The 24,696-nt window shown below is 39.4% G+C and overlaps 1 protein-coding gene across 17 annotated transcripts in view; it reads right to left on the bottom strand.

Annotated features, from left to right (window-relative positions):
• The window catches only part of IQSEC1 (IQ motif and Sec7 domain ArfGEF 1), a 348,874-nt gene that overhangs the window by 26,399 nt on the left and 297,779 nt on the right, over nucleotides 1-24,696 (bottom strand). For all 17 annotated transcript variants that reach the window (XM_009688161.2, XM_068906729.1, XM_068906730.1 and 14 more), the window contains 4 exons: nucleotides 20,895-22,159; nucleotides 5,802-5,963; nucleotides 3,222-3,344; nucleotides 2,247-2,413 (listed from right to left, as the gene is read on the bottom strand). In XM_009688161.2, the coding sequence (XP_009686456.2) occupies nucleotides 2,247-2,413; nucleotides 3,222-3,344; nucleotides 5,802-5,963; nucleotides 20,895-22,159 (1,717 nt within the window). The remainder of the gene's footprint in view (nucleotides 1-2,246; nucleotides 2,414-3,221; nucleotides 3,345-5,801; nucleotides 5,964-20,894; nucleotides 22,160-24,696) is intronic.

Below are 24,696 nucleotides of genomic sequence, written 5' to 3'. Positions count from 1 at the left end.
ACGTGTGTGACACACCACCCTTTGAGATCCAGTCATTTAAAGTTAGAGGCAAGGCAGTCTGTTAGAAAAATCTCTATAATAATAAGGAATAGTTGGCATTCAGGCTGGAGCTGAGAGAAAACATACTCTCTGAGAGAATATGACTGCAATATTACCACGAGAGAAAAATGTCAGGCCATTTTTTAATCTCTTTGTGGACTTAAAGATAAAATCTCAAGATTAACTTAAAAATTGCTAAGCTAAAACTTCTACTAAGAACAGATTACTCACTGATGTCTTGCACAGATTTAAGGGAATAAAATCAACAAATAAATTTCATTTTCAAGATCTGAAATTCTAGAAAAACACAAGTATCTGTTTTCACTGGCACTAAAATGAAATTATCACACGCACACACGCATATAAACTGCCATGCATCCAAGACGCGACAATACGTTTTTACATGTTAAGCAACTCCATTCCACGTTCCCGCCATTAAGCTCACTTCTAGATACCACCGGGAAGATGGCTGTTAAGCAGTATATTAATACTTGCTGGTGCCCGCAGTAGTGGGCCTCTTCTGCTACCATGCTGCTATATCCAGTGTTACCAAAAGGAGGAACACCCTGCACTGAGCTGTGCTTGTCCTATGTCTAAAAGCAGGGGGAGGTGGAGAGGAGGATGGCAACAACTGAGCAGGCAATTTTCCTGGCCTTTGCACAAACCATAATGGAACTGTAATAAAAGCTACTTTTCCCCCTACGGGCACAGGCTATCTGAAAGGAAAAGAGGGATGGGGTAAGGGACTTTGGCCTCATTTTTCTTCTCCAGTGTCTGAGAATCCTCCTACGGTAAGAGGTAAACGTCGTCCGATCCATCCGTCCTGGAACGCCCAGGAACAGCAGAGGGCATCGCATTTGTTTAGGTACCACTGTCCTCCTCAGCTCTACAGTGACTATTTTCTGTTGGGTGAAGCTGAGCACTGGCTGAGTTAGTACTTCACAAAAACTCGTTCTTTCTCCCCAGAAAGAATCAGTATAGAAAGATCTGAAAAGGCTGGGCAATTTAACTACAGTTTTAGGCATGCCACTGGCTGGCAAATGGTTTCTGGACCAGAGGATATACTAACCAAGACACCAGAGAGAAATTTATTTACTGGATCCCCAGTACCCTTCAGGAAGGTTTTGGAGCTAGGACTTTTTTCTTTCCAGAGAATTTAAATCTTCAGTTTATTTCCAAAGGTCGTCCTCACAGCACAGTGATTTCTGTTCCTCAATATGCCTATACAGCCTCAGTGAGTGAAAGTTTTCTATGGCAACACCTAATATACTATACAAGCGTCTAACAGAGTCATGCATCTGCACCTCCGAGAATACGGAACGCTGTTGCGGCGCTTAGGCTCCTAGGCTGGTAACTCTCTAACGAAAAACAAGGAGATAAAAGCTCACCAGGCCCCTCTACAGGTCTGCTTAATAAGAATTAAAAAATGTCTACTTTTGAAACTAAGGAGGGAAAGAAGTTTCCTTTTAGAATAAAATTCTGGAAAATATTTGAGACTGCTTACTTGTGTGATTTTCTCAGATTGGAGATCTGATATCCCTCTTAATACATTTGGTTACTATGGAAAAATCAAAAACTACAAACCATGACGATAGCACCTCTATGAGAATTTACAAGTAAGCTTATGCTGCAGTGTAGTGACGTAGTCCACTCTCTAGAAATCACATTCCTCCTCTCACAAAGAGTCTGCAATGTGACTGATTTTATATACAGAAAGATACATGCATCTATAAAAACACACACTCGCACACTCTTGGTAGAGTAACTTTATTGCAACAGAATTTATTCCCCTTCACTCATGTGCATAAAAGTTGCTGTCTGTATGAGCTGCCCTTTGATTTTGTGCAGGACGTCAGTTTAGCAACCTTCAATTACATCTAAGAAACTGAGGCACTGAAGAGTTCTGAATACAAGGTAACGGTCACTTTTCAGGTACATTGTAGGGTTTGGGAATAAAAAAACCTGACAGTAGAGCCTCTCCAAAAGGACAAGATAAAAAAAATGAAAAAGTATTATAGGCTTAATTCTGTTTTCACTTTTGCAGAAAAAACAACTAAAGCCTGTAGAATTACAGTGCTTTTAAAAGCCAAGTGAAATCAGAAACAAGCCCCCTGTATTCGTCTTTTCCCAGAAAGTACACGACGTCCCTCCAGTGACAGTTAGAGCAAAAAAAGCTGTCATGAGCATCACTCTTAATATTTGCTTACCCCTTAGATTCTTGACAAAATCTTCTAGCTTCATTTTGCGTTCTGGTTTCACATTCGGGCTGTACATATCTGTGTTTAACAGTATGATTGCAAAGGCTAGAATGAAGATGGTATCAGGATTTCTGAATTGTCTCACAACACCTGGATTGCAGATGCAGTATCGTTGGCTGTAGAAAGCAGAAAGGAAGGGCTGTCAGAGCTATAAACTACTATCATACTACCATCAAATAAACCAGTTGCTACAATGCAGAGGCTGAGCAAGCTATTATTTCTGCTCCATACATAAATTTAGTTTTCTGTCCATATATTTTCGTAAGTCAACTCTAGAAAATAGAAGTCTTCCACATTTTATTGTATGCAAAACTTCACTTCTTAGAACAGATGCTGAGCTACAGTAACTTCAGTATTTCATTTTAATCAGTGAGTAATACCTACTGGCACCAGGTAAGAATACAGCATTGATTCTAGCTTGGTGCTGCAAGTTGATTTACATCTACTCCTGCCCTGGATAAAGTAACTTGTGTTAGCATTAATTAGTTAACGATCTTTATTCCACTATTGTTGTTTAATGAGCACATTAATGAAAGGTTTATACAACATATGCATATATAAATATGTAAACAGGTCTATATTTTCATGTATATAAACTATTTCATGCAAATACATTCTACTATCGACATTCAAAAAACCCTACATTTTTTTTCAATTAATGCCAGAGAGACCTTCTAATTGAGAAGCCATGCTACATTAATACAAACACATACATGAACAGCATCAGCAAACAAAACTCCCTATTGCCTATTTGGCAGAAGCAGCACCGATGACGTGCTATACTTGAAACTGTATGTCACTCACAAAGACAGCGCAAATAAATAGTGAAATAACACAGATCTACTCAACCTCACTGGTTCTCCAGTTTGACAGACAGACAATAGCAGGTTTCTGGTGAGTGAATAAATTATTTCAGCACCATACCTAAAAGCTTCAATGAGTCGTTCTACTTTCTGGGCTTCTCCTTGAACACGAATATGAGCCTGAAATTTCCTGAGTGCTTCATCCAGTTCCATTGTTGAGAAGTCCATCTCATCCACAACACAGCTGGGATAAAAACATATTGCCATTGGGTCTTTTTATTTCTAACAACAGGCTACTAAAGAGAAGATTTTGTGATAAGAAAAATCCTTCAGCTTTCCTCCCCTTGCAGTAGAATACCAATTCATGGAATTTTTAGAAACACACAGCAGCAATTGCAGTAACAGCAGGCAAACCACGAAGGAAGGAAGGATTGCAAAGAACAGATCAATGAGAAAGCATACATGTAAGCAGGTCCTTATTTATTTTTCAACAGCAGAGCTGCTGGAATTACCAATGTCTGACCCAGGCAACATGTCATTGCCATGAATAATTACTGGTTTTGTGCTTTCAAACCAATCAATTACTACTACTCAGTGTAGTAATAAATAGTCATAAAAAGTTTATACTGCTTGCAATACCAACTCTCAAACAGCCCACAACAAGCAGAATAACCTCCATCAAATGGCTTTTTGTCCAGGAAAGTTCTCATATGCTGAGGAAAAAAAAAAAAATTAATCTTGTTTTGGGATTCTACCTACGCCTGTGATTCTCATCTCCCTGTCACTGCCATGTTCTTCAACTAACATTTATTGAGAAAGAATTATTTTCTTGCTCTGTGATGACAAATAATAAAACAGGAACCAGTTTAACATAATCAATGATGGGAACTATGTCATTCTAATACTTTGTTTAGAGACTACTTCAAAATCAGAAGCTTATAAGTTTCCCTTCTTTTAAGCTTGGCTTTTAGTTTTTCAATAACCAGACATGAAATCACTGCAAGTAACAGCACTTTAACGCAGAAACCACAGAAAGAAAGCACAATCCAGTTCTAAAAGCTTTTTCTTAAATATATAGCTATACAATGATAAATTAGAGTAGCTCTCGCTTCCTCTTGTAACATTGTAGCTACCATAGATTAATTCTAAAGCAATTTATTCACCTCACTTGGTATATTTTTCCTTTCATGCAGAAGTACAAGGAAAAAAGCAAGTGTGGCGTTTCTCATGCGCTTTGCAATCCACAGCTAGAAAAAGACTATCAGTTCTGCAATAGTGTTCAGTCTTCCTACCTATTTTAAGTTCTGCAATGCTTTCAAAAACTCTTCCCTCCTTCAAAGGATGTAAAGCACATGTGCAGACAAGTTGGGGTCAAACTGAAAACTGAATTATTTAGTACAAATAAAGACCTCCTGAAACATGCCAGCAAGCAAGCCTTCTAGATGAGCTACAGAGACAGCAGATGTGCTGCCATGATTAATGTTCTTAACTGGGGCCAGTAGTTTTCGCAAAATATTTTAAAATAGTAAACAAAACCTTTCTAGTGCGTATGTAACGACCGAAAACGGGAAGATAAATTATTTGGCTAGGTCTATACAGCAAATGAAATCATGAAAGTAGTAACGGCACACTAATTTTGCTAACGAGGGTCATAATGACAGAGATATGATTAAATGGACTTCAGCCACTGTAGGAGATTCTGAGTAAATATGTACTCTGGATGAATTCACCTGTGCTGAGTAACTGCATCTGTGCTATTACAGCTATGTCTCCCAGAGAGACAAAAGCAAGAGGCAGCTGGGCTTTACCACTTCCAGAGAGCAGATAATTGGAACTTCTTCCTGGGACTGATCCCCTACTTACCACTTCTCCACAAAATTTAGGCAAGAGCAGTCTAACGCACTATTTGGTCGGCTAGGGAAGCCGCCCTACAACTGCCTTAATTCTCTGTTCCTGAACTCTTTACAGAGACCTGTGTATGGAAAGAACCAAGATGATGAAGTCTTGGAAAGAACCAGTGGTTAAATGAACACCCTCTTAAAATAAAACAGCTTCTTTTTCCAAGTTACGTTATACATAAGGTTTAAAAATGTATGACCAAACTGCTAAAAGTCTTAATTTGCTACTTTGAATTTCTAATTTTTAAACCAGTTTTCGTTTATCTAATCTTTTAGAAAAAGAAGAGTTTGCATAGATCCTGTTGGCATATGCCTCTACACACTGAAATTCCTGCTTATCTAACATCTGAGCCATTTAAATGAAATAAAATAATAATAAATGGTTCTGGAACTGTAATAATTAGTTTTATGTTCTGTTACTGATGAAGCCTTATGTTGCATGTAATGTTATTTTGTTTCATTCAATAAATTATTAGTGAGCTTGCGTAAGGGAAAAGGTTTCTAAATAACAGATACACTCTACACCCAAGTGAAATTAAAACATAAATTTAGAGTAAATGTACATGACTGCAGAGAATATAAATCCTTGTAAGCATCCTACTGGACCAGTATCAGAAAAACAGTAACTTAAGTGGAAAGCGAAGAAATAAATCTGTATTTGCATGTGTTTTCTTTGTTAACCCGTAGAGTCTATTCACAAGTTATGAACAAAACATTCAGAAAACATTACTCTCATTAGCTTGATGAAACATCTTACTTGAATATTAAAATACGCTTACCTCCTCCCCCCATACAATACTCACTCTAATACATCCCGGTTGAACTGTTTTTGCCGATTTCCCAAAAATTCTCCAATCATCTGTCTGCTGAGACCTTTCCTTTGCAGGAGAAAGTGGGCAACGCCGACTGGAGTGTCTGGCACAAAACCTCGCTCAATTAGGTACTGGACTCCTTTTTCAGGTTTTCTAAGGAGAAATAAAAATGTGAAGCCATTTCTTTCTGCCACTAGACCTGAAGACGTCTGTTTCTTCCTTGAAACTTTTCAACCATTTTGCAAATCCCATTTGACTGGCTTAGAAGCTGGGCTAGTACAGTTTTAAGACCAATGTAACCACACTGTAGAGCATACCGTTCACTTTTAATAGCATACCAGCTTTGAACCACATCTTGATGTGTTTTTACACGTTTCCCTGCCCCACAACCCTTCCAAAGCCCAACATGAGCCACTAAACACTGCTGTCGCGGGCAGAGACGGACCTTCCAGACACACACAACCTCCCACCGACCGCAGACAAGAACAGACAGGTCACCCCTCCTTCCCCCCCCCCCCCCTTTCAAAACTTAAACTTATTGAACAAAGAAATAACTGAAGTGGCATAACTTGGAAGTCAAGAACACAGAAAATAAGAAAAAACTTTAAAATAAATCACGTGAAAAAAGCTATTACATAGGGGAGCTCCCATCTTAATTTCAATTTCAATTTTTTTTCTTGTCCCTTACCACACTCTTTGCCCCAGAGTTAGCACCTCAGACAAGCACCTGCATGTTTTCTGCGGTATTCACATCTCTTTACGCATCACCTCCAGATTTAGCTGTAACCATTTGCAAAGCTCTCAAAAAAGCAAGCCACTAACTAGACATATTAAGAAGTGCACGTTTGAGGCAGGAGGGTTGAGGTTTTTGGCAATCAAAATCAACTGTTTAAAATGGCAAAGGCTGCTTATATTTTAAAATGACGTAACATTCACCTCACAGCATGTATTGTGCCCTGTGTTTTCCAGCAGTGTGACACAACAGGTATTCAAAATTTCTTTTAACTGTATTTAAGGAGTATCTTCCCAGAGCCAGTAATTCCATCACCATCTTTATTTTGTAACAAGTTAGACTAGAGAGTCCGCCTGTAAAAGTGAACGGTTCGCAGCACGCTGGATGAGCTGAAAGAAGTTTCCTTTCTTTAGGCAAGCAAAATCAATATCAAAGGACAAGGTGACCTTACTATTTTTATACAAGTTTGACCATACAACCATAACCCTTCCTCTGGATTTTTTTAATTGAAAATAACATTACTAAATACCTCACTGTCCAGTCCTCATACTCTTTTACATTACACTATTACACACTTAATACCCTTTCAGGTGCTAGATCGGAGGAATTTATACAATTTAATAGGGTTCTCAAATCTCATTCTCTTACCAGGCTTTGTATCCCCTTTTCATCTGAAATAAAATTACTCAAAGTTATTTTCTAAGAACGATCTTGTAAAATGTTTTCCTCCTTACTCAAAAACTACCCCTTTTCTTAAAATTAAGAGCTGCTATATTCAAAGGCTTTTTTATTTGTTTTTCAGAATTTGTCATCTTTCTGAATTTAAATTCATACCATCAAGCAAAACCAGGAATACCTTTTTCCCCGTTGCTAGTAAACTGTATGTGCCCACAAAACTCTGAGTGATACAAACCCAAGAGTTTCCTTCAAGCAACCATCAAGACAGGCTATCAAAAAGCACAACTTGATCCAAAGATCACCTCTACTTGAAACATAGAGAATGCTGGATCGTTATTTATTATTTTACCCCACAACTTCAATTCTTACCCATTCCACCCCAAAAGCCTGAGCATTTAACATCATTACAAAAGGGACATATGACTTACTTGGGGGCCAGTTGCCATGGAGCTGTATCATTTTACAAAAGTCAGAGGGTTTGATTTTTCACAAAAGAAACTGCTTCTGGTTCAGCAACATGAAATCCCTTTATTCAAATTAGCTTCATATTAGACTAAATAAGTCTCCAAAACAAACTTAAGAATCCATTTGGCTACTGGAAGCCAAAGGCTCTTCTCCTTCCCATTCTTTCTTCATGCGTAAGTGAAATAGCATGAGGTTATGCAGTCTAGGATCATTTGGAAGTAGCCCTATTTGTTAGAAAAGTTGTAACATGAAAGAAATACCTGAAAACGCTAAACTGTAATAACACAAAAGCAATACTTCAAACTCTAAACCGTAAGAATGAAGACTACCATTTCCCTGTTTGGTAAATTAAACTGTGGTAGCAGTTGCATAAACTTCATCGGAGCAACAAACCACAACAGAGAAGCTAATCAGGTTAACTGAAGGCCAGGAACAGGTAAGAAATTATCCACTAAATTTGCCAAACAAAGCTCAATAAAATGGCATCTTATTATTTTGAAATCTGTTCACCAAAAACCCAAACTCTGAACACTAAACTTAGCGAATATGACTGGCATCTAATAAAGAGCCATTACTAAAAATACAGACTCCAAGAATTAAAGGGCTTATCTGGAGAATTCCCACTACCCTTTGAGAACTGAAATCTTCTTGAATATTACTAGCATCTTTCTTTGGAGGTTCTGATAGTCACCCACTATAATGGGGATAAAGGACTTCTTAGAGTAAGCAATTGCAGGATAATTATTCTTAATGACAGAGCCTAAGGCTTTGGGTGGTCTTTTGGTACCTCACCGCCAGTAATTATAGTCTACAGTGTAGTACAGTCTCAAGGACAGTATAAGCGAAAAGTAGCCAAAAGAAGCTGGTACCAGCCTGAAGCTCTTAGGGTTTCACTGGTTGAACAGGTCACAGCCTGTAAGTTTCTCAGTTCTCCTATTACCAAAACAAATACCATCTGTTTCATAGGAGAATTCTGAAGATTAAAGGTGACACAGGGATTTTCATAAATGAAGTTCTAAATAAGTTTCTGTGACCTACAGTTAGGTATTAGGTATCAGAGGAAGAGAAAATTTCCTAGCCAGTGGGTACCTCCTTAGCTTCCCATTTCGCTCACAAATGCTAATTTTGGTCTGTTTTGGTAGTCTCTAATTTGCCAACAAAATTTTCTTCATGCTTTTAGTTTTGATGAACTGAAACCTCAAAGTCGTTCAATATGTTTAACTAGAAAATTAATTTAATAGGAACTAAATTTTTTCAAATAGCTTCTTGGGAGAACAATCTCCTTGTATCAGTTTGCAAGCTAGCAAGGTTCAAGTGATTTTATTGCTGTTTCGGGCTCTCCTCAACCCTCCATGAACTGACATTATCTTATGTCCCAGGAGGAGCATTTAATAGAGCCATGTGACTTTGTAAGAGCATTCTGAATTGCTGAACTTCTAATGGAATTTTACTTAAAAAGTCAAATTAAGAACATTTAAGAGAAAAATGCATATAAGGATGCCCGCCCTCCCTCACTCTCCTTTAACATAAGAAATATTTTCCCTCCTTGGGAATTCGGAGTAATCAAAGAACTAAGAAACGCCATTGAAACTGAAGTCACCCCCCAACATCTGTAAACTTCAAATACTGGTAAGCACGAAGAAACTGCCTCCTAGATGTACTGAAAGGGCAAAGCGGTTGAGGTGTTGGCTAAAAGTAAACTACCAGAAAATTATTTGCTCCTTCTCAAAGAAAGGTAAAAAATACCATGTAGCTGACAGGCTTTCTAGGAGGGCAGGTTTTAAAAGACAATACAGGCAAGTGGGGATTCTGGTGCTAGCAAAAGTAGCTGGTTTTAGTTGGACACACTTTCTTTGTCACTAAACCTTAATTTTCCTAAAGAAGGGTAGGATGGGGTGGAGGACACGACAGAGTCATGGACTTGACGTGAAATGGGATGACAGAAAGGACAGAAGTTATCCTCACTTCTGCCTCCTCAGAAGTAAGAGTAGGCTGTTTTCTACTTACAACTTAGTCTTCTGTGATTAGGCAAATTCCCCCATGATGGCTTGTTAATTACAGCTACCAATAATAGCAAATATGAGAAGTCTATAAATAGCAACAATGGAAGCTGCAGAAGCAGAATACTCATTTTCGGATTCTAATTACCTAATATTAAAATACACTCTCTAAAGCTGGCATCTTGCATATCTGATGATATAATATTTACAGGACTTTTCGTATTCACAGGATTGCTACAATGCAGTCACTTCCAAAACGAAGCTAAATATACCTCCAATCTCAAATAATGTATCAAAAAACATCTACAGAAAGGAAGAAGGAAAAAAAAAAATCAACAGATATAAAAACAAGTGGAAAAGATGCTTAAACGAGATTTTTCAGATGCTGCATACAGGGCTAAGGAATTTGCCTGAAATGGATTTAAAATGACCTTTAGGATGACTTAAAGCAACATTTTGGGGAAAAACACATAGTGGAGAAACTAATGCAAATTTCAAAATAACTGATCAAAACAGTACCATTTAATAAGCGTATCTGTTAGATAGTACCGGTCATATACAATAAAAAGTTTATCTTTGTGTATTTCTGAACAGATGGATCCTGCGGCAATTTTTGAAAACTGAAAACTTTAAAAGGAAGCAAATTACAGGAATGAAGACTGCAACAGAATTACACACAAAGACAATAATTAAAAAAAAAAGCAGCCCTCAAAACCCAAGACAGTAGTAAATCCCTGCACATCATTTCTTCCCTATACTCCCTAGAAATTGTTTACACAGGAATAGCTACAAAATTCAAATGGTGTAAGACTAGCTAGAAGAAGGTGGCTTATTTACTTGGCAAGTTCTGCATGTATTCTGCATGTATAAATTCAGTGGAAGGTCATATAACTTGCTGACATTTGTGCAGATCTCAACAGAGCAGCTGTTTGTTGGGGGAGCATTTATAGCATGCAAAGCTGACAGCTGGAAGAGTTGTTGCTTTTTTAGGAGGCAAGGAAATTGAACTTGAAAAGCCACAAAAAGGTCAGTATGTTTAGGAGTTCAGCTAATATAACTGATGTACTAGGATATTCAAAAAAACAAGCTCTCCTTTGGGGAGTACAGGAAGTAGGAGAGAAGAAAAGAACAACAAATAAGGAACACCAGAGTCTGTACATTCCTGAGAGAAATGTCACTTATTTACAAAAGGGGAAAAAAAGAAGGTATTTTTTAGTAGACTAAAACTCACAAGTATCTTTTTACAGCAAACACCACATGCCTAATGTGCTTATTGTCACAAATGCCTCAGTAAGGAGGGCAGTGATCCAGCCATCTGTAACGCTGAACGCATCACCATTCGTCTCAGGTCACTCTTCCCTCGCGTCAGGAACCAATGACAATCGCAGGATGCAGGGTATTACACTGATTTAAACCACTCAGACTTAACGGTAGGGCCAGTCTTACTGCAAAAGAAATTAAACTGCAGTTTGGTCAGCACTTCAACGGCAGCGCCTGCATTCGCAGCTGTCTCTTCTCTCATTCTCATTGCTGATTGAGGACTTCCTGACAAGTTGACCTAGGAGAACAAGGGGTTCTGGTTGTTCTTTTATTTGTTGTTTTGGGTTTTTTTTTTTTTTGTTTTGCTTTTTAAATCCAGACAAGCTCCCCTGGTAGCTGCACGATCAACTGTACTACTGAAGCCACAGTGTGGATGAGGGGCCTGTCTCTGCAGTGGCCAACAGGTGAGAACAGCCAGCACCGCCTCAAAAAGCAACACTCAGCAAAACCACAGGACAAAGGGGCGAAAACCTTCCCTATTTCTGACTTGCTAAATATGTAAAGCTTACACTCATCCAAAACCACAGTAAATCTTTGTGTTTCCTTTTGGATGTTCAAACAATAACAGAGCTGTAAAATTGAGCCATTAAGAAACAAAGGAGCACAGAAAGCAGCTTGCCCAAGTCTACCTTTCCAATGTCCAGCAATGCCAAAAGTAGCTGTGGAGGTAAAAGAGGGTTTTGTTCACACAAAGTCAATAACAAACATACTGTTCTTAGAGTCATTCGAGTCAATGGGGATGAAGCTAGCCTGACTCAAAGTTAGAAGCTTGGTGAAGCGTTCAGAAAGAAATTCAGCGCGCCTGAAAGGCACATCTATGCTTTTTAGCTTCTCCTCCGCATTTAGGCACTCACTACTCTGAAAGGACTTTTCAGTGGAGAGAACCTGAAAACAAGTAAACCAGAGCTTCAGATCTTGCTTCGAGGCTGTCGGCACTGCAGACAGGAAGAGTTCATAAACATGCTGCTGCCAGGGAAATCTTTTCATGTGGGGGGTGGAGAAATCAAGGCAGCTACAATGCCAGCCCTCTCTGAAGAAAAACAAATCTCCCTTGCCTTTGATATTAGAGACCCTGTTTTGAAAATATTTACACTTCCCACAAAACAAAGCATTAGTTTAACATTGAAATCTAGTAAAATCTTGTTTCAGAGATGCCTTTTTAATAGCAAGGATTTAAAACTTGGCGTGATTTAAGAAGTCCTTTTTTTTTTTTTTTTTTAATATACATTCAAGGTGGGAAGAAGATAACCTGCATACTCTCCTAATTTTGGTGGGGAACTAAATTTCGTTTCCGTGGTTGTACTTTTGCCAAATATCCTACTGCTTCAGCAACGAAACTAAGAGAAGCACTAAGGCTATTTTAAACCTTCTGTGAAAGGAGAAAAAACCCCCAACATCCTTAAAAGGCTACCAAAACCGGTGCCAAAAAAGCTTGCCCGTTCATTCAGCAAGGAAGCATGGCAAGAAGGGGACTGAAAAAGCAGAGGAACTGACTGGAAAGCCTGATCTGTGTGTTCCTAATGTTACAGAACTGTTTACTGAAGAGAAAGAAGTAGGTGTAACTTGCTTCTTCTGGTAACTGAGTCCCTGGGTCAGGAAAATAAGCAAATAAACTGCACATTTCTAAGAGCTTCTCTGCATCTCCTAGAATCAGGGAGATAGTTGTCCACATTATTTGGGCAGGAGACCCACAGTTTACTGGGAAAGGTTTCTCCCCATTAAATTATTACATATTAATCTTCTCAGTAACTTGCCTACCTTCATGCAAGACAAACAAACCACCACCACCACCACAGGTGTGAAGGTCACAACTTGCTTTCAATTGCAGCAAATTACCTAGTGCAATGTCTACTAAGTGAAAGCTCATTTATACGCATGTCACTAAAAAAAATATTTACTAGGAAGTGACCTGAGTGCCCAGTGTTACTTGGTAGCTTTTTTCAGAAAATTGGATAAATAACCTAAACAGCTCTACCATTACTTTCCACGTGATTTATGTTAGATGATAAAGTGCTAGAAAATTATATATTAAACTATATGCCTGCTACTGAATGTTTAGGCTTGTCTGAAAATTATCACTTTAATCCAAGCTGGTTACAAAACTGTTTAGAGTGTAGGGTATAGCTATAAGGTCCAAGCAGATTAAGTCCGGATTATTCTAATAAAAGGGGGAAAACAGAAATACAATTCTTCTGCCTGAGAAGCATCAGCCTTGAGGACCAAAGCAGTCAGCACAGTTAGGAGGCTCATGAGGGCACACCCCAAGCAATCGCAAGGCAGCAGCTGCACAGGTCTGGGCTAGCAAAAACACCCCGAGCCATCCTGCTATAGCAATGTGTGTAGCTCTTCTTTATTTCCTCTCTTGGCAGTGGACAGATTGAGCTTTTCTGCCTCTTCCCTCCCCACAAGAAGGAAGCAAATATTTTACTGAAATAAATGAACTAAAACACTCTACTAGAATTTTCTCACGTCCTCTGATCCCATCGCAACTCTGCATTTCTCAAACTGTAGAGAAAAGTTTGTAGCATCCAGCAGAACTAAATACACTCCGCTTGGAGTCAAGAGCGCACAAGAAACCTGCAGGCTCTCTCTGAAGCGTTTGCTAGGACTGAGTACTGCCTCATGTTTACCCAACTGCAGTCAGAAATGAGACACTGAGATGACTACGTCCTTGAAACTGAGAAACAGTCCCTGTCACAGTGTTTTCTAGCGTCTCTGCCCTAAATTCTCTTTCCACACCCTCACCCCTAGCTAAATACAACAGAAGCATTTTAGCTTTCGTTTCTGCAGCTCTGCTGACCGCAGATCTGAAAATACTGACAATCACATTTACTTTAAAAGGGATGGCATGCCAAACTGGCATGCCAACAATCAAAGATCTTCACATTTTCATCTACAGACCCACCAAACCGCAGTTCAGTAGATAGCTGATTATTATTAAAAAGGAGGTAAGAGTTGGTGCCGTCTTCTCTTTTACTTAACTCTGCTTCCAAAGGTCTCTGTGCAGCCTTCCTAACTCACTATTCCTGCTGTTCTCTGTATGCCTGCAAAGGCAGCTGGCCACGTTTTTCATTCGCAAGATCTGGTCACTTGAAATTTCAAGGGAGAAAAGAAATGAGTTAAAATTCTGGCTTCCAGAGTCCTGTCAGCTACTCAGCTGGAAGTTGGCCACCCAGTCAAATCCCTCCACTCAGCCGGTTATTTTCTAATACCCGGCTCTGCCCTGAGCAGGCACGGTCAGAAGCCCCCCGGTACCTATCCCGGCCAGCAGCGGGGCGGCAGCCGCGTGCCCAGAACGCCTGAGGGCTGGCGGCGCGGCCGCCGCGGATGAGGTAATGCCACCCGCGCCGCCCCGGGGACGCTCACACCCAGCCGCCTCTCAAAGGCTAGACTTGTTTTCTACATTTGGTAAAGTCTATACTCCCTTTTAATGGCAATAGAGGGAATCCTTACGCCCATACTTGAAACCAGCACTTAAATATAGTATTAGCTGAATTCTCACAGTTATACATTTCAGCCGCTTTTTTGGGCAGGGCGTTATGGATGCTAACCAAAGCACCCATTTTGGGAAAAGGGGAGGGGGGGGGCAGCAGGGAGGAAGGGTCCTCAGGGATTAAAACATAAAACATGCACAGAACAAAACCCACAGCTTTTTTTCCTCACTCAGGGCTAAACATTTTTAGAAATAATGAGAGTCACGCTACAGGCATTCTTCTCTTCTTACTTAACTCCTCTGCACGTTAGAGGACAAACTACACGGAACGCTTTGATTTAAGTTTTGTTGGAACTGTCTGTGGCTGAATAATCTGCAGTCCAGATGTTGTAACAACAGTAACAGTAAAGTCCCCTTCAGCATATGCTGAATATTTCAGGGATAGCAAACAGCTCTCTGTTACGAGATCCTGAACAAGCCTCCTGTCTTTCCTTTCCTTTCCTTTCTCTACAAAATCCTTCCAAAAACATCACACACGAAATAGGATTTGCAAAGATAGCAGAGGTCAACTAACACAAAAGAATTGAGAAATGTTAAAAGGTAAAGAAAACAGTTTAATTTACATCTCCTCCCTCCTACTCCATACACTCTCACAAAGTCTAAGACCATTAGAAATTTTTCCAATGAGCTTTCAACTTTAAATTCTAAGGGGGACAGTCTAAAAACCTGTGTTTTCAGACCAAACATTACAACGCTGAATGGATGACAGGAGAGCTGACTAAAAGCTCATACTGAAAGTATGCTCAGCATCTTAATCAAGGGAAATTCATGAGGCATGTAATAGGTGTAAATGGAAGAACATCAGATTAGTAGACTTATTACAGTATTTAAGCTAGTAGCTATTTGCAAAAGTTCTTAATTTTTTTGAATATTATATGGCAACTTTTAAGGATTTCAAATGGAGAAAAGGCTTGCAGTACTTTCCGAATGTAACCTTCAGTCTATATCTACATATAAATGATGGAAACCACGTACAGCTATTGAACAGTCAAAGGTCTATGAAAAAGCTGAGGACAAATATCCCTTCTCACTAATATTACATTCCTATCTGTCAAACTTCCAACAAGAATTTCTCCAAGAGCTGTAATTCACAATGTTCCATTTGGTACAATCCCACCTGCACTTAGCAAAACCTCTTCTATCTGCTTAGCCAAATAAAGAAATACTTAATATTCCAGCAACTCTAGATATGTTTTAAGAAGTCTGTGCCTAGAATTAATATCCACGTCATATTCCTAAAGATTTTCAAACTTTAAATAAAATCATCCCCATCACGCCAAAAATGAAGAAGTTAAGGCTTTCAAGGCTCAGAGGTCAAAAGATGATGCATCATTGCACAGTACAAACACATACTCATACCTTTCTAGCCCTGTTAAGAAATCCTTTGAGAGAACTTTGGAAGCGGTAACTCTGATATCAGCCTGTTATTAAGGAAGATACAGAAAACTCTTTAAAACAGATAAGCTGTAACGGACAGGAGACGTGCATGGAACAGCTTTCCATATGTCACTACCTTTTCCAGAAATAAAAGAGGACAAAAAGGGGAAAAGGCATCTGGGAAACTTAAGAGTGGTTTTACTGTAAAAATACTTATAGCCTAGTCTCTGTTCTAGTACTGTGCTGCAGCGTTACACTCATTTACCTCCAAGTCTCACATGCCACATTAGGCTGTAAAGCCTTCCAAATATCACACAAAAAACCCCTCCTGAACAAAATTATGCAACAGCTAACAAAAGCACAGTGGTATGGTGAAAGTGGTACAGAGGCAATACGTTACAGTCTGTTCTCAGGGACAAGGTCAGAAGTTTACGAGAGCAACACCACTAGTAAGATTGGCTGAGGTGGGAAAAAACATTAAAGCGCCGCATGAAAACTGCCAGATGAGAGCACGCTAGCAGCGCCTTCCAACGTCTCGCATCCCAAGGCAGCTATTCTATATGATCCCAGTCCCTGCTAGATTAACAAATGAATCTGAGGAACACAAACTTTTATCTCCTATATTTTATAATACTGGGCACAGTCACAACATATTTTCAAGCCACTCCAATGTTGCCCAAGTTGCCTTGAAAATACTTTATTAATAAGGAATGGGTGTATGTCTGTATGTATACCCCGCTGCCAAGAGAACGCTGAATAATCACTGCACCACACTAGTCAATACCGCCCGCCTGGGTGTGTCTCGCTCCAGTGGAGGAGACAGGGATCCGGGCCAGGGCTAACAACAAACATTGCCCTGCTACTCACACACCTCATCACCACACACAACTGGAAGGGAGCCAGACTTACTGCCACCGTACGGGAATCTGGCAATACAGTTCTTCCTACACGTGCACAGCGCAGCACAGAATGAGGACCTGCTGCTACTGACAGCAAATTTGACCCAAGAGTAGGATGTGTTTCTTGTTTCTTCAGACTGCTGAGGTTAAACCATCCTGTCCTGTTTAATCTATTAGAATTATCGGTGCACCAGGAGCAGAACCTGAATGTCCTACCACACTGGGCTGCAATAACTGGTAAACCTGGTATTTCCAGACTGCAGTCAAAATGAACATGAGAATAAAATCACGGTCCTTTTATTTTATTTTTTTTTAAAGCAGCAGTCAAAAGCCCTCTTGAAGCCATGTTCATAAGCAAACCAGTCTCAAAGGCCGGATTTGCATAGGCAGGGTTGGGATCCTGCAAAACAAACTCTTCGGGGTAGTGTCTTCCTCTTGCCTACAAGGAAAGGATGGTTTCTACAGTCATTTCTCCCAGACCACATCCCTTTCTGAGTACGCTGAAGAAAATGCCTAATTCAACACAGCTGGCCTCACCAAGCTTCCCCGGGAGCCCTTGTACTTTGGGTATGTACCTGTAGCCCTTCCTTTTGGAAGGCAACGAATGTTAACACACAAGTTGACAGCCTATGCGCAGCGTATATTCACTATTGCCATTCAAAAATCTGAATATGTACAGGAGCAGATACTTGTAATTTCTTCTGCAGAAATCATTCTGCTTTGGTGATAGCAGATGTTCTGGTAGAGTGGATACCGCAGAACATCTTCAAAGCAGAACACTAAATCAACACTAAGGTTCCAGGTTAAGTGCCAAGTTATAGTTTGAAACAAATTCTATGATCAATTGACAAGAATTGATAAAAAATAGTTTCCTCTTTATACCTAGAGTTTTCTTCTCTACGGTCCTGTATTCTCCATTCTCCAACAACCTTTGTGCTACAAAATGTTTTGTTGTTACTGATATTTTGTTTTTGTAACATTAGGATGGCAATTAAGTGAACTAGACATGCTAGAACCAGTCATGCTTAACTTCAATTCCACCCATGATCAGCTGTTCTAATAAAGGGCCTCTAGTAAGAAAACTGCACTTTGACTTCTGAAAATTATTATTGTGAAAGGAAAGCCACAAAAATCATGAAGCATCTCCTGAAATTTCAACAGTGGTAAGGGATAGTGACTTTCCATGTCTTTTAAAACCCTACTCTTTCAACACTCCTAGTGAGCTGAGCAAAAATATTTTCCTCTACTAAAAGTCAAATACTTACCTCCTTAGGTTCTAAATTTTTTGTATTTCAACTAAGCTTCATATACCAGAAAGAAATGAAATGATTATTTGTCAATTAAGGTTTGAAACTCTTAATTTGTGAGAAAGATTTCAAAGATCCAATAAAATTAACATGAACTTCCTGTAAAAGATAGCTCTAAAATTTCCTCTGCTACATACAGACGTTTGGAAAAATCTTGACTTCTTGAAATAGGTAGCTTCCAAAACTGCTGCTTTTCAATTCTGTGCACAGTCCTTCCGCATGGGTGGAGCACACATCCTCTCAGGAACTAACTGCAGAGATTTGTACTCCTCCCTCACTACAAGATCATAAATGTGTCATGGATGATCACGAGATCAAAAGACATCCCAATGATTTTGCTGCAGTGACTTGCACACTAGAGAGTAGATTAAAAAAAAAAAAGTATCGCCTCACATTGCGAGTGTACAGCTGGTTGCATGATGGGAAGCACAAGCAGTTCGCAACACAGGATTGAATGCAGAAGCACACTGTTCTCATACAAGATGCTGGGCAGTTGCATTTTGGTCACATCATAACAGAGACTGAAAAGATGGGATTGATTTGCTAAACAGTCCATTTGACCTGCAGGACAACTTCCTGGCGCGTGTGTAACGAACCTCAGGTCAGACAATCCTCCTTTTCATTGTCCTACACGTGACATGGCTAGCTTCAAAGGAACTCGCATCTTGGCTGTGACTTATTTTTCAAGAAACGCTTGGACACACAAGATGCTACGACATTCCCCTCTTGTGCTGAGAACGATGGGCTAATTGATATTATTTGCATGCTGCTCAGAAATTAATGGAAACTAATGCAACCATGCAGAAAGAGTTCTTCACACTGAAGAAACCATCACCTGTAAATCTCTTCAAGTGCCCCAAAACAATTTCTATCTCTTTAGTTACCTCAAAAACGCAATTTGTAGTCCCACTTAAGTGCTCATATTTTCCATCTGAACTTTTTAAAGAATAAAGCCTCGGAAGTTTTCCCAGCTACCTTTTCAAAAGAGTTTACAGATTCACGCTCCATCAGATTCTGTGATGGTTTAATACTTTACACTGCACAGAGAAGAAATAAGGCCATTAATGAAATGTCACGATCTCTGTAGACTTGAAGAGTCACAATCAAAAGCAAGACATGTGGGCGAACGGAGGACTGCCTGGGCTGTCACCAGAATCAGAGCGACGCAGCAGAAGGTATTGAGAATTTTCAGTTCTGTATCAATACAGGAGATAAAACAGGGTGGGAATGAAAAACACAGCACAAGATCACATACAGAGCTGCTGCCTGGAGTTCTGTGCAGTGCTATGTTTTAGCATTCACCGCTCAGAAACTGCAAGAAGTCATCTCCCAGGCAGTCAAAAGCTATATATGTAAGTATATAAAAAAATACATATACATATATATATGCCTATTCTCCAGCACACAAGACAATGCAGCAAGATGTCTTAGATGTCTTTTAAAGAACAGTCTCCTCTATTCTTTTCTACTCCTGATGTTGATTTTCCACTCTAAGTCTCCTACTGATATGATGACATGACTGGGAAGCATCTGACAACTTCCCATGCTCTCATTCATCTCTGCATGTTGCTTGAGCACTTTTTCCATTCACCCTTTCCTCCTCCACCTTCTGCAGCTGACTCAAAAGACTATATTATCAAGTCTGAAGTTCACTCATCATAGACTGCTTAAGTCTTAATTACAACACAAAGAGCAAACACTATTTTAAACATGGGCCAGACATTACCAGCCCCTTCTCCCCCTACCACCAAAGGGTATTAGTGTTTTCAAACATGCTAAAAACAAACAAACAAACAAACAAACAAACAAACAAACTGCCATACCTTCCTACCCCACCTACCTCACGAGCACAAAAAGTTTGCAAAGATCCTTTGACTTATACCCTTCTAATTGGTTAAAGGCTCCTAAAAAGGCCTATTAACTTCTTTTACAAAGATTTAAAAAAAACAAGAAAACTTGAAAGTTTTTACAGCCAAACTTGGCTGATCCATACTTATATTACTGTAATGCATGACCGCACATTAAGGCATCAAAATACTTAAATTATTTCCAGTGTTACAACACATTTATTGTATAATGACCCCCTGACCTATTAATCCCAACAAAACAAATCACAGAACTGCCAGCTGAAAAGGACGACTGAACTTAAGCTGTGGGAAATTGTGAGGCAAGGCCTATGGCAGGACACTGTGAAATATCTACTTCTATCTATCTTCAGAAGCTAGACAATTTTCAGGGAGATCCTGAAGCACTCTGCAGAGAATTTTAAAGCCTTCTACAAACAACAACGCAAGCTGCCAACAATATTTTAAAGAAAAATAGGAACAAATTCTGTCGCTTACCATCTTTCATCTGAGCGTTCTGAGGAGCTTTATAAGCACGAGTGCCAGAGTAAGTCTGAGGAGGTAATTACATTATGCCCATGCAAGAGGCAGGGAAACGGGCCGGTTAGGCTTCAGTGGTGCAGTGAAGAAAACAATCTAAGAATTCCAGTGCCGATCACCTACCTGTTCTTACCTTCAGATTATGACAGTTCAAATGAAATCTCTGCAATCCCAGTAATGTGAATACACAGTTTCAGAGGCATATCGTTTTCTACCGCCTGTCATAATAGTCAAGGTTTTCTACAGCTTCTTTAAACATCTCCCACTTCTCCACTAAAGGAACAAACTTTTTTTTTTTTTTTGTCTTTCTTCTACTGAAAAGTCAATGTCAGACCGCAGTCTTACTTACCTGACACAAGCTAAAAATTCTTTGTCCAGTGGCTGCAATTCTACCAAATACAGAGAAGAGGAGGAAACACTGCACTTACTTGTTAAAAAGGTTCAGTCCGATTCTATAATGGCGTTTCCTGATAACATCATTACTGAAGGCAGGGGAATCCCAGCTGTTACGAGTTTCTTTGTGGTACGTTTGTTTGCTCAAGGTTTGTTCCCTTAGGCTGTCTCTAGAAGAAGATTCTGAGCTGCAATTTATTGTATCATTAGAGTTGGAAGTGCTGTTGATGCTGTCATTGTCTCCATCAGAATAATCAGACTCCGATTTGCTTTGCCTGTTTGCTGTGCCATTAATAGCTAAATGACTATCTATAGGCCTAGGCCTATGTCTTGCCTCCTGTTCCTCTCGGGATATAATCTTGCCAGGAATACTGTGAGGGATGTGTTTTGGGCTTCCTTGTTGACTAGTGATTCCTCGATCATATGCATTTTGTCTCTTTAACGAACCTCTCTCTGAGCGATCACTCAAGTCCACTGAACTGTCACTGGGGGGCTCTATAGTTAGTAATGGCAGATGATCCATTCGCATCCTCTGTTCCTGGCATTCCAGGGAGGGGGTACTCCTGCAGCTTGTATCAGTGTCTATTTTATCATCTTTGTGAGTCATGGACCAGTACTCTTGAGAAGAGTTCACTGACCGGAGCCTCAAATCAGATTCTGTGCTGGATGGTCTGTCCACTGACTGGGAAAGGGGAAGGGGTGGGGATAACTCTTCCTCATCGATATATAACGTCACATCACTGTACGATGCTGTCATCTCATCGAGCTTCCTGTGATCCACATTATGGATTGCTGGTTTAGTTTGAGCGCAACTGTCCCTTTCCATTTCACGACTTCTGACTTGATCTGGAGTCTGGACTTCATCAGAATGAAGACTACGGCAATTGAGTGCATCGTCAATGGACTCTGCAAGAGATTTCACTTGCCTGGAAAAAGCATCCTCCAGTTCTGTTATAGCATCTGCAAAATCAGTAGATGCTGCTGGAGACTTCATTGTAGCTGACTCTCCAAGGTCACCACATTCAGACTGTACCAGGGATCCCAGTTTTGACCCGTCATTTGTAACAGAAACTTGCTTTCCTTCAAAGTAAGAGCTGTGGACTTTCTCAGGTCCTTCAAAGGAAAACTGCATTCTCATATTGGACAGTACAATGCGTCTTGACATGCGATTTTCAGACATAGAACTTCTAAGACGCTCAAAATTTTTGTTCATCTGATACTGGCGAAAAGCTGTTTGTATAGTACGAGCAGCATGTCTAGTTATGAGACGGCCTCCATATTTCCGTTCTAGCATTTCCACCTATAAAAGGAAGAAACATAATTACTTTGTACCTTGATGGGGGTTAGAACACGGCAATGGCTTCAAAGTATAAAATAAAGATTTTAATATAACTTTCAACAACTTTTCACGTTGGTGTATACTGTTTCTGAAAGTAAAAACATGAAGCTCCATACCATAAAAATACAGACACAGAAATAGGGATATGTGAACTGTGTCATATAAAATTAAGGTGCTGGCAATTTGCGTGCATGTGTATGTTTAAATCTGAGTTTTCACACGTTTGGATTGGTGTGCCCTTGTCAAAGCAGACAAAATAGGACTATATTTGCCATAATTTGGTAGTAAATTCTAAAAGTGGCATCATCTTACCAGGCATGTGTCACTATCCACATGAATAAAAACCAGGTAGCATAGTTTCACCTAGGCCTAGGATCAAAGGAAATCTCAAACTCCCAGACCATATGGTTCAGGAGATGGCGCTCTGAGAGACTACAAACACACACACTGACTATATTTTTCAGAGTTTCTAAAAGAAATGTCAAATTTGCCTCCATTTTTGTAATTAGACTCAACATTATTAGTATTTACAATGAACAGAATGAATATGCAAAATAAATACATTATAAATGCTATCAATTTAACCTAGCAAAAATGAAATGTCAATACCTTTGGAATACTGTTACTCATTAGATATTTTCAGACCTTTCCTACGGAAAAATAGCACTTATTGGAAACCACTGAACCAGATGAATATCTTTTTAGTTCCTTTGTTTTCCTTCTTCAGTATTTAATTTCTGTCTTTCTGATTAGTCTTTGCTGGGTCCGTATTGTTCACAAACACAAAACATCCATGACAAATCAGCATGTGTAGTACTACCCATACAAAATGCCAGTTCTCTGGCAGCTGTTTTTGCTTATACACATGCAATGTTCATAACTCTCAAATGCCATTTCTCCACTCTCCCAAATCCAGGTACCCTTTTCCATTAGTCCCTATGTTTTATTTACACACATACACACACCCCATGCTTGAGGGACCTCTCTAAGCAACTGTTAAGATCAGATATTGATGCACAGAGGGCCTTTTCCCCATTCAGTGTGACCAGCTGCAGTTAAACGCTACTAAAAATATTCTCTAGCCCATTGTGTCTGTCATCTGGGCACAGTTGGAGAAGCATTTTTTTCAGTGCTACCGCCAGGGCTCAGCAGCTCCCATTCCCCTTACACATTAAAAGTGATCTCTTTTGTGGCTAGGTTGTTTTTAAATTCAAATCACTGATCTGCTTTTGTATTTAGATGCATAAACTCTTATGCACAGTTATTGGTGTAAATGAGGAAGCTGGCTGCTCAGAACAGGACTACTGCTAAAGAACTGCTCCTCTGGTTGTATCCTGAAACTTAGTTCAACTGAGCTCAAAAAGCTGTGACCGATCTCTGAGCTAGGAATCTGTAATTCTCTGAATAATTTTCTACAATCTGTCTTTAACAAGCTACCTAGTCTTTCATCCTAAAGTGGGGTTAATATTACGCGTTGCCTGGAGAGGAAATGAGGTTACTTGTATGCCATTCTGAATATATATAAAAAAAAAAAAAAACAATTAAGAACTATAACAACCCTGCCACTGCTGTCATACGTTTGCTACCATTTCTATCAGTAGTATACATTAGGTCATGTGTGTGTAATGCATTGTAAGAGATTATTCTGCTGGACTAATCTCAAAACAAACTATGAATTACTCATTAATTTAGTTGCCCTTTCAAAACTAAATGTCAAACAGAAGGAAAAGAAAACTCGTAAAGCTGGTGTGAAAAAATGAAATATAATCTAAAAGTCTATAAAATAAACTATCTCAAAAATTGTCTGGACTTTATTCTTGCAAAAAGCTTATTGTCCTTTGGGTTCACACAGAAAATGATATCATCATTGATTGTCATAAACTAGCAGGGTTTGGTGGGATTTTTAAATCAAGACTATTTTGGAAACCACCTACATGATTTATTAGACTCATGGCTAAAATTCTTAATAATTTTAATGCATATCTTACCTTTGGTTAAAGCCTTAAGACATTTTCCTAAATAGTTTAAATATCCTGTGAGATTTCAATGAGAGCTTTTCAAAAGTAATGAGCAACTCTCAGGTATCAATCTTCATTGTGACTTTTCACTGTGTAGGACTCCCTGAACAAATACAAAGTAACATTTGCAATCCTGATTCTCTGTCAAACTGGCAGAAAAGGACAGACAGAATTAGGCTCTGTGGAATATCTTCAGTGCAGGAGACCTCTTTAGTAAGCCTAACACACTCCATACCAATCTCTTAAGCAATATCTAGCAAAAACGACTATCAAAGGTGGAAAGGCAAGTAACGTTTTAGAGCTCAGAAGGAAGTCCAACTTAATAGCAGAGCTAACATAAGCTTAACTTTTGGAACAACAAATAGATGGCAAATGAGACTTAACCCGTATGAGTTTCACCTGCTATCAATATATGGCCCAAAATCAGGAATAGCTCACTTCCTGTCTACAGCACTTTGCCTGCTTTCTTGTTGCCCATGT

This window comes from Struthio camelus, chromosome 14 (assembly GCF_040807025.1).
Source record: "Struthio camelus isolate bStrCam1 chromosome 14, bStrCam1.hap1, whole genome shotgun sequence".
Lineage (NCBI taxonomy): Eukaryota > Metazoa > Chordata > Aves > Struthioniformes > Struthionidae > Struthio > Struthio camelus.
The sequence above is the reverse complement of the archived record's forward strand: the minus strand, read 5'-3'. Positions and strand labels throughout refer to the sequence as shown.